A 15,891-nucleotide genomic window follows, 5' to 3' on the forward strand; every position below is an offset into this window, starting at 1 on the left:
TTCCCCCTGCACTATTCTATGAACTAGCTGGGTGGTTCTTCCGAGCTGGGTCAGGTCGGTTAGGGCTGGAAGGCTCAGCATGGCCTCAATGGGTCCTCATCGGGGATGGCTAGTCCTCACGCTCAAGGTGATCTTTAATCCTTCAGGAGGTGAACCTGGTTTTATTCACATGGTGGCCTCTGGATTCCAAGATTTAACAGCTGAAGCTGCAATGCTTCTTGAGGCCCAGGCTTCGAATACATACCATGTCACTTGTGCTGTACTCTATTGGTCAAAGCAAGTGACAAGGACAGCCTGAATATACATGGTCAGGAAACAGACCACCTCTTGATGAGAGGTGCTGTGAAGAACGTGTGGCCATTTTTAATCTACGTCCTGTCTGTCTCTCCCAGCGCAATACAAGTTCCACAAAGGCAAGGCCCGTGGCTATCTTGTTCAGTGTCTAGTTCACCAACTGCGTTAGCTACTTAAATAAGTATCTGTTGAATGAATGATCACTCAGATGATCTGTTTACATGTGTATTTGTAAAAATTTATTTAGATACATATTCATGATTTATGCACTTCTCTGCCTATTTATTCTACTTCAATACAAAGCAAACCTAAAAATAAAAGAGATTAAACAGAAAAGTGACCTTTTAAAAAGTAAATTGAATTACATCACTCTACTGCATAAAACCTGACAGCATAATAAATAAAGTTCAAATGTTATACAGAACCTGCAGTGTTTCTTTATCAGAAAGCATACTGTTTTCAAAATCTGGGCACCATCTCACCTCGCACAACCTCTCTGTTTCTTAAACCCCTACCACAGTAGTTTTCTTCCACGTCCTTAAGCACACTAAGTTCTTTCCTCCAGGAACGTGCTAGCTCCCTTACTTTCCAATCACTCTTCACAGGAATAGCTTCTCTTCATCCCTCAGGTCTCCTCAGAGAGGCCTTCCCAGTCAGCCCGTGTAAAGTTGCTTCTTTCCCATATTCTATAATCTCAGTCCACTGTACCTTTATTGCACCTGCCACAACTTGAAATAGGCTTGCTTGTTTTTTGTCTGTCCCTCCACTAGAACGTATGCCTGATGAGGACAAACACCTAGTTGACCTGTTCTACAGTGTAAGCCTCAATATTTATTAACGCAACGTTCTGGTACAACATAGAAGTTGAATGAATAATTTCTAAATAAATAAGATAGTTTCAGGTCATTTCATATCAATCTAATGAGTCTTTTAAAATGTTGATGTGATTATTATATATTTGTTTTCACTCCCAATACTATTTTACCTGTAAATTTCATTGCTATGCCTACTTTTTATCCATTTTCTTATTCATTCACTCATGAAAAAAATTAGAATTTATTAAATATCAACCATGTAGGTTTTAAAGATAAATAAGCCATGTTCATTATTTTTAAAGATCTCAGCACTTACCAAGGAAAATTAATGTGCAAGAAAACAATTATCTCTTTACCAAAAAATTATTAACTCAAATACAAAACCTTAAACCTAATAAAATGTTGAAATGAAGGGAAATGAAAGATGAGTCCTCTGAAATAAATAATAATCTAGTGCACCTATCAAAAAAAAGGAAATCCAGCTAATTAGGCATGACCTTTTTTTCTTATTAATTCCATGTTGACGCTTAGTCATCATATATTTTCTAAATGTTTATGATACATCTTTTAAATATAATATATTGCAATAAGTTACATTATTACCAGGGCTTTGTGTCAAACTTAGCTTCTTCTACAATGAGAGTAATTAGGGAAAACCCATTTAACAGTATAATTACTTTGATTTGTTTTTAATCCCAATATTTAATTTAATTTTGATTTAAATACTATTAAAAAAGAGTATCTTATGTATTGAAAGGGGACATACATGGAACAAAGACTAAGAAACTCTGCTGTGGGCAAGCAGATTTCAGCTAAATGTAAAAAAGAACTTTCTAGTAGTTACTGCTGTCTACCAGAGTGCTGCCCTACAAAGCAGGAAGCTCTCCATCACTAAAAATCTTTAAGAAGAGCCAACAGGGAATTTTTCCCAGGATGGAGCAGAAACAATGTGATTTAGGGGGCAGTATTGATTAGATCAGCATCTTCAAAGTACGGTGAAGTACTTCTTAAAATTTTTTTTCTAATCTGTGGTGGACTAACACTTTTACAAAACACGAAAGTATCCCATACTTGGATATCATAGCCATGTCAAATAGCTATAAAGATTTCTGAATGCTTACTTTTGATTTTTTTTTAATATATATATTTCACCAACAACATCCTCATTTTTATTTACAGTAACGCTGTAGTGCTTTATTTTTCTTTAAACATAGAGGTACTGGGGCTTGAACCCAGGACCTCGTGCACACTAAGCATGTGCTCTACCACTGAGCTACACCCTGCTCCCTTTCGATTTTTAATTTGTTGGACAAAGGTAACAAATTGTGGTCTAGCATGAGAAGGCAAACCACACTTTGAGAAGCACTGGATTAGATAAGTCTATGAGAGATCTCTGAGGTTCTACACTCTTTCGTCTCTAACTAGCCTGTCTTCCTTTCCATATTCATTAGGCCTTCATATCAAACTACTGATTTCATAACAACTAAACTTTTCCTCCAGTAACTTAAAAAACTATAATCTAAAAGGTATTTTGAAAACATTAGATCAAAGACCTGAGACATTTTTACCACATTAACCTTTTATCTCACTAAATTCAAAAGGCAAAATTTACTTTTTACCAAAACACATCTGAATGCTCATTTAAAACTGGCTACAAAAAATTTATTTGCAGTCATTTCCCACACCTAATTTTCTGGTGTCACTTTCTTTGCACAAGCTGATAATGAAATATGTAACAGATTATAGTCGATCACACATTTGAAGTTCTAGCTTTGTTTTACCAGCTGGTAGCAAAACCAACTGAAAAGTCAGTTGCGGGTGGGGTGGTAGGGAAAAGAACATTCATAAATTTCAGAAGCACTCGGAAGAGAAGTCAAGTTTTGCAACCACTCCATGACCTGGCCAAAGCAAATTATAACTGCTGGAGAATTAGAAATTAGAAAACAGAAACCACTGTGAAAGTCAACAACAACAAAAATCTATCTTCTTCTCATTAAAAACAAGGAAAAACAAAACAACCTTCCTTCTCAAGAGACAATTACCACGTTTATAAGCTATCATCTCCCAACTCCATCATATGTGAGTTTTTTCCCTCAAGTAGCTGCAATATTCTTTAATTCACCATACTTTTACTAAAGCAGGAGTTCTTAACTATGAGTATACGAATAGGTTTTAAGAAGCCTATGAACTCTGAAATTCCAAATGTTTTAAAATTTTGGGTGAGTGAGCAATTATATAGACAAGATGTCTACAGTTGTCAACACAACTGTGGTTGACAACGTTTGATTAAAAGTATCCTTCTTAAGTTAAAATGTGATCTGAATAGAGATACAATGTACAGGTTCTTCATTAATTGAATAGGCAATACAAACATTACATTATATCATATAACCAAAAAAAGCTTTAGAAGATGAAAACGAATATATGTATGTATATGCATAACTGGGACGTTTTGCTTCACACCAGAAATTGACATATTGTAGTTGACTGTACTTCAATCAAAAATAAGAAGAAATAAATCCCTTCACTTTATAGATGATAAACTTGACATTTAGAGAGATCAAGGGAGTGTCCAAAGCCTCTTGTGAGCTAGAAGGCAGAAGCCAGAGAAGAATGCTGGCCTCCTGCTTCCAGGTCCACTCCCTCACTCTGCCACCAACGCAAGACCAGCCTGAAGGATATTAGTAAGCACACTATGGGCAGACATCAACTCCACTTCTGATAAATATATAATCTCAAAGTAAATCAAGTAATTCCTTCAACATTACTGGCTCATAAAATACATAAACATTTTCTTTCTTTCTTTTTTAACTAAAAGTATTTAAAAATACATATTCTTTTAGAAACATTTTAGAGCTGGCTTCCTTGCCAGCAGACACAACCAACAACCTGTCAATCATCCGAAAGACATGAGCACTTGATCCCACTGCAATCAATCAGAGAAGGGCATATACTTGACCTGGAAGGGACAGAAGATGTTTAGGAGGTAGAGGGCTTCAAAGAGGCACTTAAACACATTTCTTTCTGAGTCAATTACTCGGAAAGACCACAATGCAAAGTAAATTAATTGAATGGATCTTTTAGTGACCGTTGAAGCTGTTTAAAATTTTAAGCGAAACCTCTTTTCAAAGTTTATTCTCTTATTTATTCACACTAAAGAACAGCAAGTGCAAAAACCAAAGGAGATGACATTTAGTGAAAAGAATTTTTATAGTAAGTAATTATGTGAGAAAGCTAAGGGGGGAGGCTTATTTTGGAGTCAGGATTGGTAGGAATCCAAAATTTGTTTAATTTTTTTCAAAATAATTAGAAAACTAAAAGTCTGTAAGTAAGAATCCAAGCAACCCTCACTCTCTGCCCCCTGCTCCCCCATTTTTGACTTCTGAAATAGAGTGCAACTTTCTACCATCTGTTATTTTGGAGCAGAAACAGTAATGAACATATGGGCTTTCTCTCTCAAGCAGCTGTAGTGTAGTTAAAGTTATAATAATTGTCTTTCTGTAAGATAAATTTACATTAAAAACCTGGCCAGTTAAAAACAAACGGGCTCAGCCTCAGAGCCTTCCAGAATAAAATTAAGAAATTCAGAATCATCTGTGACATATTACATTCAGAGATTTAGAGACTATCCCCTAAATCTTATGCTTTTATGTGTAAGGTTTAACAAATATAATTCATGATGAAACTAAACTGATTTAGTTTATACAGTCAAAGAGTCTACAACTCATATTTTTTTTCTTTCTCCATCAAAATGCTAGGAGCCTCAAACAGGGGGTAGGTACTCATATACAAAAATCAGTAACTACGTTCTCAAAAGTTGGTAACTACATAAATCCATCACTTCTCTGGATCACTGAACTCCCACCTAAAGGCTCCTTTATTTACAAGAAAAATCACAACACATGTGACACATAAACTTCCATTTCAACTATACATCATTTATAATGAGCTTAAGTAATGGAAAGGTTCAGAACATATTCTGATCCACATATTATGAAAAACAGGAATTTTACCTACCTTTATCTGGGTGATTCAAAATCATGATTCTCCTGTGAGCTGCTCTAATCTTGGCCTTGCCAGCAGATGGGCTGTAAAAAGAAATTAAAGTGCTTATAATAAATAATGTCAAATGCAGGTTATAAATTAACGGTTCATATTAGTTTCAAGAAATTAAAGACTAATGAGAATTTCACCATCTTGTGGGTAAAAATGAAATTACAGCTTTTCACTTAATTCCACCAACCATCAAAATAAATCATTGATTCACTGCTGCGTGTACTTTTCTTCAGTCCTTTTAATCTCAGTCTTTATTCTCAATTAAAAAAAAAACAGACACAATAGGTAGGATAGGGGAACCATAGTCTGAAGACTATTACTGTGAGTTAGAAAATTATGCTTCAAGCTACCTGGGGGGTCGAGGGAAGGGAGCATATATAACAAACAGGTGTTTGAACTGTAGAGCTACCAGACTGCAGGATTTTAATCCCAGCATTGCCATGTAGGATGGGGAGCCTTGGTCAAATTTTTTTTACCATCTCTTTGCCTTAGCTTCCTCATTATAAAACAGGGCTAGGAATAATATATTCCTCACAGAGCAATTATAAGGATTAAATTAGCTAATGATGACAAAGTGCTTGAACAGTGCATGATGTATACCAACGTTTCGTCATAGTTAGCTTTCAATATTATTATTTTTCGACAGAGCATCTCAAAACCCTTCATAGCTCATAATTTATTTAGCTGTGTGAGAAACCTATGGGAAAAGGCTGGCTGTTAGAGCCTACGGTCTAAACAAAAATTAAAGAAGAAAGTTAAATAAACCACAAATTATTCCTGTAAAACTTAATTTATCCAATAATGGAAAAGCTTCCCTTTAGTACATTTTTCAGATAAAGAAAAGGAATTAACACTAACAACAGCAATATACTCATATTGCTAGTTAATATTTATACTAGATTATTTAAGCTACCTAACTTTTCTAGGCCTCAAACAGAAATAATAGTAGCTGACTCAAAGTACATGGTGGTGGCTGTGTAACTCAAAATGATTTAATCTGCATGGACGAACCACACTGTAGTGGCTAAAAGCAGGTACTTTTAGAGATATTCAGACAGGTTTAAAAACTTCATTCATTGTCTATAAAACTGTGTCTTGCTTATATAATTCTCTCATATGTAAAACAGACATTACAAAACAGAGCATACCTCCCAGGATTATTTTAAGGATAAGTTAGACAATAAAAGTAAAAAGATTAGCATGATCTAGCACACAGTTAGTGTTCAAGGAATAGTAGTTATTCATTATGAACATAAAGGATGCTTATAAAAATGTATTATGTACTTCCTACCTTTAAAAAATGGAGTACAAATAATCTAATTTAGCATTTTTTGAATGACTCAAAAGCATTATTATGAGTATCAATTGAGTGCAAAGAAACTCTCAAGGTCTGCAGAGGTTTGCTTGCCCTTCTATTAAAGGGGCATAAAATGCTATCCGTTTAAGTTCTTTTGTTTTGAACACTGTCAGTATGCAATCCTCAGTTCTGCCAGTGTTCTAGTCTCTAGCTGCTCCTTGCCTGTTACTTGCTACTTCTAATCTCCTGGGGCTAAATAACAGATCGTCAAGCATGCTAAAATGCACTATCAACTGCTGCATAAGCATACAAAATAGTCTTCAATAATAAGTAATTCTTAAGTCAAAGGGAAAATCAGAAGAGAAATCAAAAAATATCTTGACACAAATGAACATACCAAAACTTACAGGGTGCAGCTAAAGCAGTTCTAAGAGGAAAGTTTATAGCAATAAACAACCTAACTTTACACTTCAGTGAAGTATAAAAAGAAAACAAACTAAGCCCAAAATAACCAAAGTAAAATAATAAAGATCACAGTGAAAATAAATGAAATAGAGACTAAAAAGATAAAATAAAAGATCAAAGAAACTAAGAGCCCTTTTTTTTGCAAATGTAAACAAAACAGATGAACCATTATCTAGACTCACCAAGAAAACAGAAGACTCAAGTAAAATAAAAAATGAAAAAGGAGAGATTACAACTGATATCACTGAAATACAAAGGATGAGAGACTATTGTGAACTGTATTATATAACAACAAATTGAACAACCTAGATCTGGATAAATTCCCAGAAACAAACCACCTACCAAGACTAAACTTGAAGAAATAGAAAATCTAAACAGACCAATTACTACTAATGAGACTGAATGAGCAATAAAAAAATTTCCAGCAAAGAAAAGTCCAGGACCAGATGTCTTCACTAAATTCAATCAGACATTTAAAGAATAATTAATACAAATCCTCAAACTCTTCCAAAAAATAGAAGAGGGAGGAAACACTTCCAAACGCATTTGATGAGGCTAGCATTACCCCGATACCAAAAACCAGACATGGACACTACAAGAAAAGAAAAATACAAACCAATATCCCTGATGATCACAAATGCAAAAATCCTCAACAAATATTACCAAACCAAGTTCAACAATACATTAAAGGGATCATACATCATGATCAAGTGGGATTTATTCCAGGAATGCAAGGATGACTCAACATCTGAAAATCAATCAATATGATACACCACAGTAACAAAATGAAGGATAAAAAGCACATGGTCATCTCAATAGACACAGAAGAAGCATTTGACAAAATTCAATATCCATTAATGATAAAGACTCTCAACAAAGTTGGTGTAGAGGGAATAGGCCTCAACATAATAAAGACCATATATGAAAAGTCCACAGCTAACATACTCAATGATGAAAAGCTGGAAACTTCTCCACTAAGATCAGCAACATGCCAGAGTTGCCCACTCTCGCTACTTTTATTCAACATAGTATCCCAAGTCCTAGTCAGAGCAATCAGTCAAGAAAAAGAAATAAAAGGCATCCAAATCATAAAGGAAGAATCAAGTAAACCTGTCACTATTTGCAGATGACATGATGTTACGTATAAAAAAAACTCTAAAGACTCCACCAAAAGACTGTTAGAACTAATCAACAAACTCAGTAAAGTTGCAGGATATAAAAATCAATGTACAAAAATCTATTGTGTTTCTATATACTAATAACAAACTCTCAGAAAGAGAAATCAAGAAAACAATCCCATTTACAATTATATCAAAAGGAATAAAATAGCCAGGAATAAATTTAACCAAGGACCTGTACACTGAAAACCAGAAGACACTGATGAAAGAAACTAAGGAAGACACAAATAAATGGAAAGACATTCTGCGTTCAATGATTGGAAGAAGTAAATAAAATGTCCATACTACCCAAAGCAAAATACAGATTCAATGCAGCCTATATCAAAACTCCAATGGCATTTTCACAGAAACAGAACAAAAAAAATACTAAAATTTGTATGGAACCACAAATGATCCTTGAATAGCCAAAGCAATCTTGAGAAAGAAGAATAAAGCTGGAGACAAACTTCCTGATTTCAAACGGTATTACAATGCTCTAGTAATCAAACAGTATGTATTGGCATTAACAACAGACACATAGATTGATATTATGGGATAGAGCCCAGAAATAAACCCATGCATGTACGGTCAACTAATTTACAACAAAGGAGCAAAGAATATACAATGAGGGGAAGGATAGTCTCTTCAATAAATGGTGTTTATTGGGAAAAGGAAATCTGGACAGTCATATGCAAAGGAATGATACTGGACCCCTATCTTATATCATACACCAAAATTAACTCAAAATGGGTTAAAGACTTAGATGTAAGACCTGAAATCTTAAAACTCCTAGAAGAAAATACAGGGAATAAGCTCCTTGACATTGGTCTTGTAAAGATTAAACAAGACGGGAGAATCCTAGTTCTTAAACAAAGTGTAAAAATTAGATGTAGCTCTGATGTATCTCCAGTATAGACAGTTTCACCATGAACTGAAAATGTAACCTTAAATACCATTTTGCCTAGATCAGGGATTTCAAACTGCTCCCTGGAATGTATGTGACTGGGAGTAGACGAGTGGGGTGTGTGGAACGGAACGGTATTTCCTGATCCTGAAGCAAATGGAGCAGTTTTAGTTTCTTTCTTTTCTTTCTTTTTTTTACAACTAGTCTATAGAATAACATTTAGTTTAAACAGAGTTCCACAGAAGTTTTGCGAAAGTCTGAAAAACACAAATGTGTGTATCATTTCAGAAAATACCAGATATAGTAATAGTTTTCCTGGGCAGTTCAGTAAAATATTTCAGGCTTTATGCAATATGTAAGAATAAATATATAGCCATCTAGTAGCATAGAGAATTTTTCTGTTCTTAAATAGGGTATCAACAGAGTCAGCTCCATTTGCCTTGTCTTTATCTACTTGTTATATAGTCTAAATCATTTGGACTCATTGACCACAGAAATGCATTCACAGCTTGAAGAATCTTCTCAAAATCAACACTGTCTGACAGAAAGAAAGGGCTAGAGAAAAGCAAATAAATTGTACCTGTCTATTTAATGTGTTATGGGCAAATATTAGCTTCTGCATTCATGATGGAAATGCGAAGAGAGTGGAGCCAACATTTATTCGGCACATGTTATCTGGTGGGCACTTTGATAAAAAGGCATCTCTCGTATCATTTTACCATCTTCCAACAAGGCAAAATATCATTCATTCCAAATCAAAAATGAAGATGCTAAAGTGCAGAAAAGCTGAAAATAACCTGACCAGTGCCTCAGCGACAGACTCAGGATGAGAATCTGTTTGCTTAGCTGATATTTAATGAGTAGTAATTAGGCGCTATGTTTATGTTAAAAGTTTCATATGTGTTAATCTTCACAACAACTCTATGCAGTAGAAGCTAATATCATCTCCATTTTACAAGTAATGAAACTAAGGACATGCCACTAATAGATGTAAAAGTGGTATTTGTACCCAGATTCACTTGTAATCAAAGGCTATGCTGTTAGCCAATCAATTTTCCTTGTGAAATTTTGCACAGCTTCCAGTTCAATGGGATAAAACTTTATAATCATGTATCTTAAGTCAACTCCTAGTTACCCGTCCTAAAAACAGAAGTACCCTGGATAATATTAAATGATACTCTAAAAAACCGTTGTGCTTGGTTTTATAATGTACTTCATAGTCACATTTTAGGTCTATGAATGAGATAATGTGGAGGCCCAATAAAAGTTCAAAAAAATAACAATGCCATTCTGAATAATGTTAAAGCAAGGAATAGTTAGCAATACGGCTAATCTCCTAATTTGGTTCACCTGCTTAAAATCATTTCCTTTTTTGTATTCTCCGTGAGAGAGCTCATTGCTTCTTATATTTAAATGAAGCACCAAGCTACGTTGAGCTGTTCCTCCCCTGGTCACTTTCTTGTTCTTCTTGATTGGTCATAAGAAATAATAAAATGTTTTGATCTTAAAAATCTGCTAATCTACAACAGATTAAAAAATTATGTCAATGAGGTCTTTATGATCTGTTCTGCTTAATTACGTTGACTAAATCACCATAAGATTTGTTGTAGGTAACATATTGCTCTAAAATTTGGGTGGGCTCTAGAGGAACATAAGGTAAACAAATATAAATACTGCTAAATCTATGGGAGGGTACGTTTTCTTAACTTTAAGTGTTAAATGATATCATACATCAATCACACAAAATCATTAACTTTCTCCTACACTGTCCGAAGTTGAAAAATAAATGAATACTAAGGTGAACAAGTATAATAAAATATGCTACATGTAAAATTTTGGAACTAGAAAAGAACTGTGAAACAGATCCCATATTATAATTAAAAATATGATACATCAAATTATACAACTCAATCCAGAAAGAATTCAGCATCACAATAAGGGATATTTCGATAATTGCATTGAGACTTCAAATATAATAGCTCCTTATTAAGGGATAAAAGCACATCACAACGATGCCTGATTTTTTTAAGGGGAGTAGGATATTCTCTTAGATTTGAGGTTTTAAAATATAAAAATTTGATATTTTCTCCTCTGCCTCCTATTTGTAATTTAAAATACAAGGATAACTTTACTCTCACATTTTTTGCTTTTTCAAGACAAACTCAGCCATAAAACAAAATAATACTTATGCAGTACACCTACCTTACACCCAAAATAAGACTAGCTTCTCGTCTACTCATTTTCTGTTCAAATCCTCCTTTATAGTAGGATGAAAAGCTCTGTACAGGAACGAAAGAGCAAGAAATAATTAGTTTCACGTATGAGGTGGCATGACCTCAATCCCATCACACAGCTGCAGTAAGACTAATGCATTTTACTAGAAGTCAACTTGAAATTGTGGGGTGTGGGGAGGGGCAGCACTAAACAATAATTCTTTACAAGAAATTATGACCAAGGTGATCACTTACAAAATGGTAACAATTTTTTTTCACTTTCAAATACATTAATTTTTCTACTCTGAAAGAATAAAAGAGATAAGTAGAAGCAGAAGGCCTGAACATTTTCTGAAGCTCTAGAGTCATTTTCTCATTGGATAACCTTGACCAAGTCATTTACTGTTGATATGACAGACGTCGTTTTAACCTGAGACTGGCTGACAAAGAAGAAGAAAAACTGAAAAGTAGGGAGGACACCAGAATAGCAGACAGGCAGGCCAGCAGAGATGGGAAGACTGGACTGAAAGGTCAGTGTGGCTGGAGAGGCCTGAGCAAGGAGGAGAGTGGGAAGAGAAAGGTTCCTGGGGCCAGACCCTGGAAGGCCTGGGAAGCAATGGAAATGACTTAGGATTTTATCCTCAGTGGTAGAAGCCAGAGCCCTCAAGTAAGAGAATCCGACTTGGCTTTAAAAGGATTATGTCAACTGCCCTGTGAAGAACAGAAAGACAGGTACAGCGTGGAGGTAGGAGACCAGTTGGGAAGACACAACATAATCTAGGTGAGAGATGATGGAGGTATGGACCAATGTGGTAGCAGAGGAGGAGGTGAGCTGTCACATTCTGGATGTATTTTGAAAGCAGAAAAAACACTTGCTTGGATTGAATATGGGATATGAGAAATAGGGAATTAAAGACGGTGCAGTAAGCACTGTTACACATTGTACAAATTCTCCTTCGAAGTGAGGTGCTTACTCCTCAAGACACTGGGCTGCTGTTGGCAGGCAGCGCTCAGCAGTCAAACTCCAGGAACTGCCTTGGCTGAAGAACATCAAGCTCACGCCCCTTCGCAGGGCAGTCTCCAGCTAACGCCTAGCTGATGTGGGGGAAGAACCATTACAGTTCTCTAGGACTCAGTCCTAGCACTTCTTGTCTATAGTTACTTCCCAGGTGATGTTATTTAGTTTTGTGGCCTCTTGCCCCAACTTGGGACAACCACAATGACCCACCCACGCTTCAGAGCTCCCAGGGGGCTGCTCAGGCCTTTGTCGAGACTACATTGCATTTGACATTTGTGGACTTTTGAATGATGGCCATTCTGACTGGTGTGAGGTGATACCTCATTTGTAGTTTTGATTTGCATTTCTCTGATAATTGGTGATATTTAGCATTTTTTCATGTGCCTATTGGCCATTCGTATGTTTTCATTGGAGAATTGCTTGTTTGGGTCTTCTGCCCATTTTTGGATTGGGTTGTTTGTTTTTTTATTAGGTTGTATATCCTGGAAATTAAGCCCTTGTTAGTCTCATCTTTTGCAAATATTAAGTCCAAAAATGATAAATGCTGGAGAGGGTGTGGAGAAAGGGAACCACCCTCCTACACTGCTGGTGGGAATGTAGTTTGGTGCAGCCACTGTGGAAAACAGTATGGAGATTCCTCAAAAGACTAAAACAGACTTATAAAAACAGACTTACCATATGATCCAACAATCCTACTCCTGGGCATATATCCAGAGGGAACCTTAATTTAAAAGGATACACACACCCCGATGTTCACAGCAGCACTATCTACAACAGCCAAGACATGGAAACAATCTAAATGTTCATTGACAGATGACTGGATAAAGAAGCTGTAGTATATTTCTACAATGGAATACTACTCAGCCATTAAAAAGAATAAAATAATGCCATTTGCAGCAACATGGATGGACCTGGAGAGTGTCATTCTAAGTGAAGTAAGCCAGAAAGAACAATACCATGATATCACTTTTATGTGGAATCTAAAAAAAAAAAAAAAAAGAGACAAAGGAACTTGTCTACAAAACAGAAACAGACTCACAGACATAGAAAACAAACTTACGGTTACCAGGGTGGGAAGGGAGTGGGATAAATGGGAATTCGAAATCTGCAGATACTAACTACCATATATAAAATAGATAAGCACATTTATCCTGTATAGCACAGGGAACTATATTCAATATCTTGCAGTAACTTATGGTGAAAAAGAATATGAAAACGAATATACCTATGTTCATATATGACTGAAGCATTGTGCTGTACACTGAAAACTGACACACTGTAAACTGACTATACTTCAATAAAAATATACATATAAAAATAAATATGAATTCTTAAAAAAAAAGAAGACTACACTGCAGCCTAAATTATCCCCCATCCTTCTTTCTCTCGCCTTCTGGAGCTGTTGATCCTAAGGGCACTCCCTAATAAACTAACAGCTTGCTGATCTTTGTCTTACTCTGTTCCAGAGAACTTAAACTGCAGGTGACTGCCAGGTTTCTGGCCTAAACTGCCAACTTCTTAGAGAAGGGGCGGTTGTTTGTTGTGGGAAACAAGTATCAGGAGACTGGTTTTGGTTACATTAAGTTTCAAGTGCCTATTAAGCATCTAAAAGGAAGGAAAGTCCAGCCTGGAGATAACATTTGAGAATCATGAGTCCCATGTCAAACAGCTGGTATTTAAAGCCATGAGGCTAAATAAGATCACCGGAAGAGGCGGTGTAGCTGGAAAGTCCAAAGACTGAGACCTAGAGGCTGCAATGCTGAGCGGCACAGAAATGGAGAGGAATCAGTATGGGAAACTGCAAAGGCCCAGCAGTGCGGGAGGAGGAAAAGCGGATGTCAAAATTGAGGAAGTGAAAAATAGTTTCAAATGCTTCCGATAGGTCAAAATCAGACCAGAGCTGAGAACTGACTGCTGGATTTAGCCAAAAGTCAAATACACTGACAAGAGCTGAAGGGACTGGGAGTGAAGATTTGATCAGAGTGAGTCTGAGAGAGAGCAGGAGTAAAGGAATGAGAAACAGCAAAAAGAGACAACTCTTTTCAGGAGTTCTCAGAATAGGATACATGATCTCAACTTGCAGAAGGAAAAAGATGAATACTTGATTGAATGTATACATGTTTCTAAAATGTGAACCACTATTTTTGTAAGGAAAAACAAATAATGTATGCTTTCATAAAACAAAATCTGAGAAAGTACATACACCAAAATGTTATTTTTGGGTGGTGGGATTATGAATAATTTTTTTCTTTCTTATGTTTGTTTTTACTTTCTAAATTTTTGACAATGAACAGTTACTTGTACAATTAAAAAAAGCTAAATTAAATAAAGCAAAGAAATTATTAGAGCTTAAAAGATGAGTCTCAGGGAGCCAGATCTGGTCATTTACATAAACTGTTTTCTTGGGATAGATCGTTATAAATGTCCATTGGTAATAATTCTCTGGCAGTTATTAATTCATTCAACAACACTTCAGCACCTACTATGTGCCAGAAACTTTTCAAATGAGATGAGTGAGGTTCTGTCCTTTATCACATAGATGCTAATCTATCAATGTACCAGTCTGGTGAGGAATATGATGTACTATTTCAAATTTCAAGTAATTAACAATCTAGTAAGTAAACAAAAACCAGTCCCCTCCTCCAAGTTGTGAAGGGAGGAAGGGAATCAAATTGTTTAAGTACACAAGCTAAAGTGGAGAAATTGTGTATATATACACAAGCACATCCCCACACAGGGGAATATATAAAGGAATAAGAGATACATAGGGGAATATATATATAAAGGAACAGAGATTTAACAAAAGAACAGCTGGTTTTAAGATGTCTCTCAGGCAACCAAAATTTTTACTAGATGCATACCTCACTCCATAGTATTTCTATGAGTTATCTATGTTAGGAAGCTCTGAAATTTCAATTTTTCAGCATAATAAACATAAATGGAAGATTTTTCATGAACTGTCATTCCCACTATATTCACGAAGCTCAGTAGCCCTAAAAGCAGGTATTATATCTGAGCATATTTTTTGTTTTCAGATTTTCCCAGGTGGAAAAGGAAGCTAAAAAAAGGTTACTTAAAATCTAGCATCTGGATGAGGCTCATACCTGCTTATAAGTAAGTCTATCTCTGCATACACAATCATCACAATCCCTCCAAAGGAACCAGATCATTTTGAGGACAGACATTTAATATTTGGGGGCTGCATACAGCAAAGTAGACAGAGAACACAAACAAAAAAAATTACTCATGTAACTTCAGAGAAAATCATGCCTTCTAAACTCATATGATAACTGATATATAAAAAATAACAAGTTTATACTATATAGCACAGGGAACTATATTCAATATCTTATAGTAACTATGGTTAAAAAGAATATGAAAATGAATATATGTATGTTCCTATATGACTGAAGTATTATGCTGTACACCAGAAATTGATACAACATTGTAAACTCACTATACATCAATAAAATATATATAAAAAATTTTAAAAACTCATATGAAAGTTGGCTTTTATAGTACATAATTTTTTAAAGAATTTGTTAGTATTTTAATATATTATTCTGTCTAAATTAGTACCTATGTCATAAGCAAGCAGAAAATTGTAACTCTCTACTCCTTATCACCCCCAATAAAGTATAACTAAAAGGCCTTTTGAAGCTTACAAATAAT

At 35.4% G+C, this 15,891-nt stretch overlaps 1 protein-coding gene across 3 annotated transcripts in view; it reads right to left on the reverse strand.

Moving 5' to 3' along the window:
- DNAJC15 (DnaJ heat shock protein family (Hsp40) member C15) overlaps positions 1 to 15,891 on the reverse strand; it is a 60,997-nt gene that overhangs the window by 17,931 nt on the left and 27,175 nt on the right. For 2 of the 3 annotated variants that reach the window (XM_045508899.2, XM_010973263.3), the window contains exons 4-5: positions 11,191 to 11,267; positions 5,127 to 5,197 (exon numbers count right to left, since the gene is read on the reverse strand). In XM_045508899.2, coding sequence (XP_045364855.2) covers positions 5,127 to 5,197; positions 11,191 to 11,267 — 148 coding nt within the window. Of the gene's footprint in view, positions 1 to 3,998; positions 4,069 to 5,126; positions 5,198 to 11,190; positions 11,268 to 15,891 lie in introns of all 3 variants that reach the window. The other variant, XM_045508900.2, reaches the window with a different exon arrangement.

This window comes from Camelus bactrianus, chromosome 14 (assembly GCF_048773025.1).
Source record: "Camelus bactrianus isolate YW-2024 breed Bactrian camel chromosome 14, ASM4877302v1, whole genome shotgun sequence".
NCBI classification, from domain to species: domain Eukaryota; kingdom Metazoa; phylum Chordata; class Mammalia; order Artiodactyla; family Camelidae; genus Camelus; species Camelus bactrianus.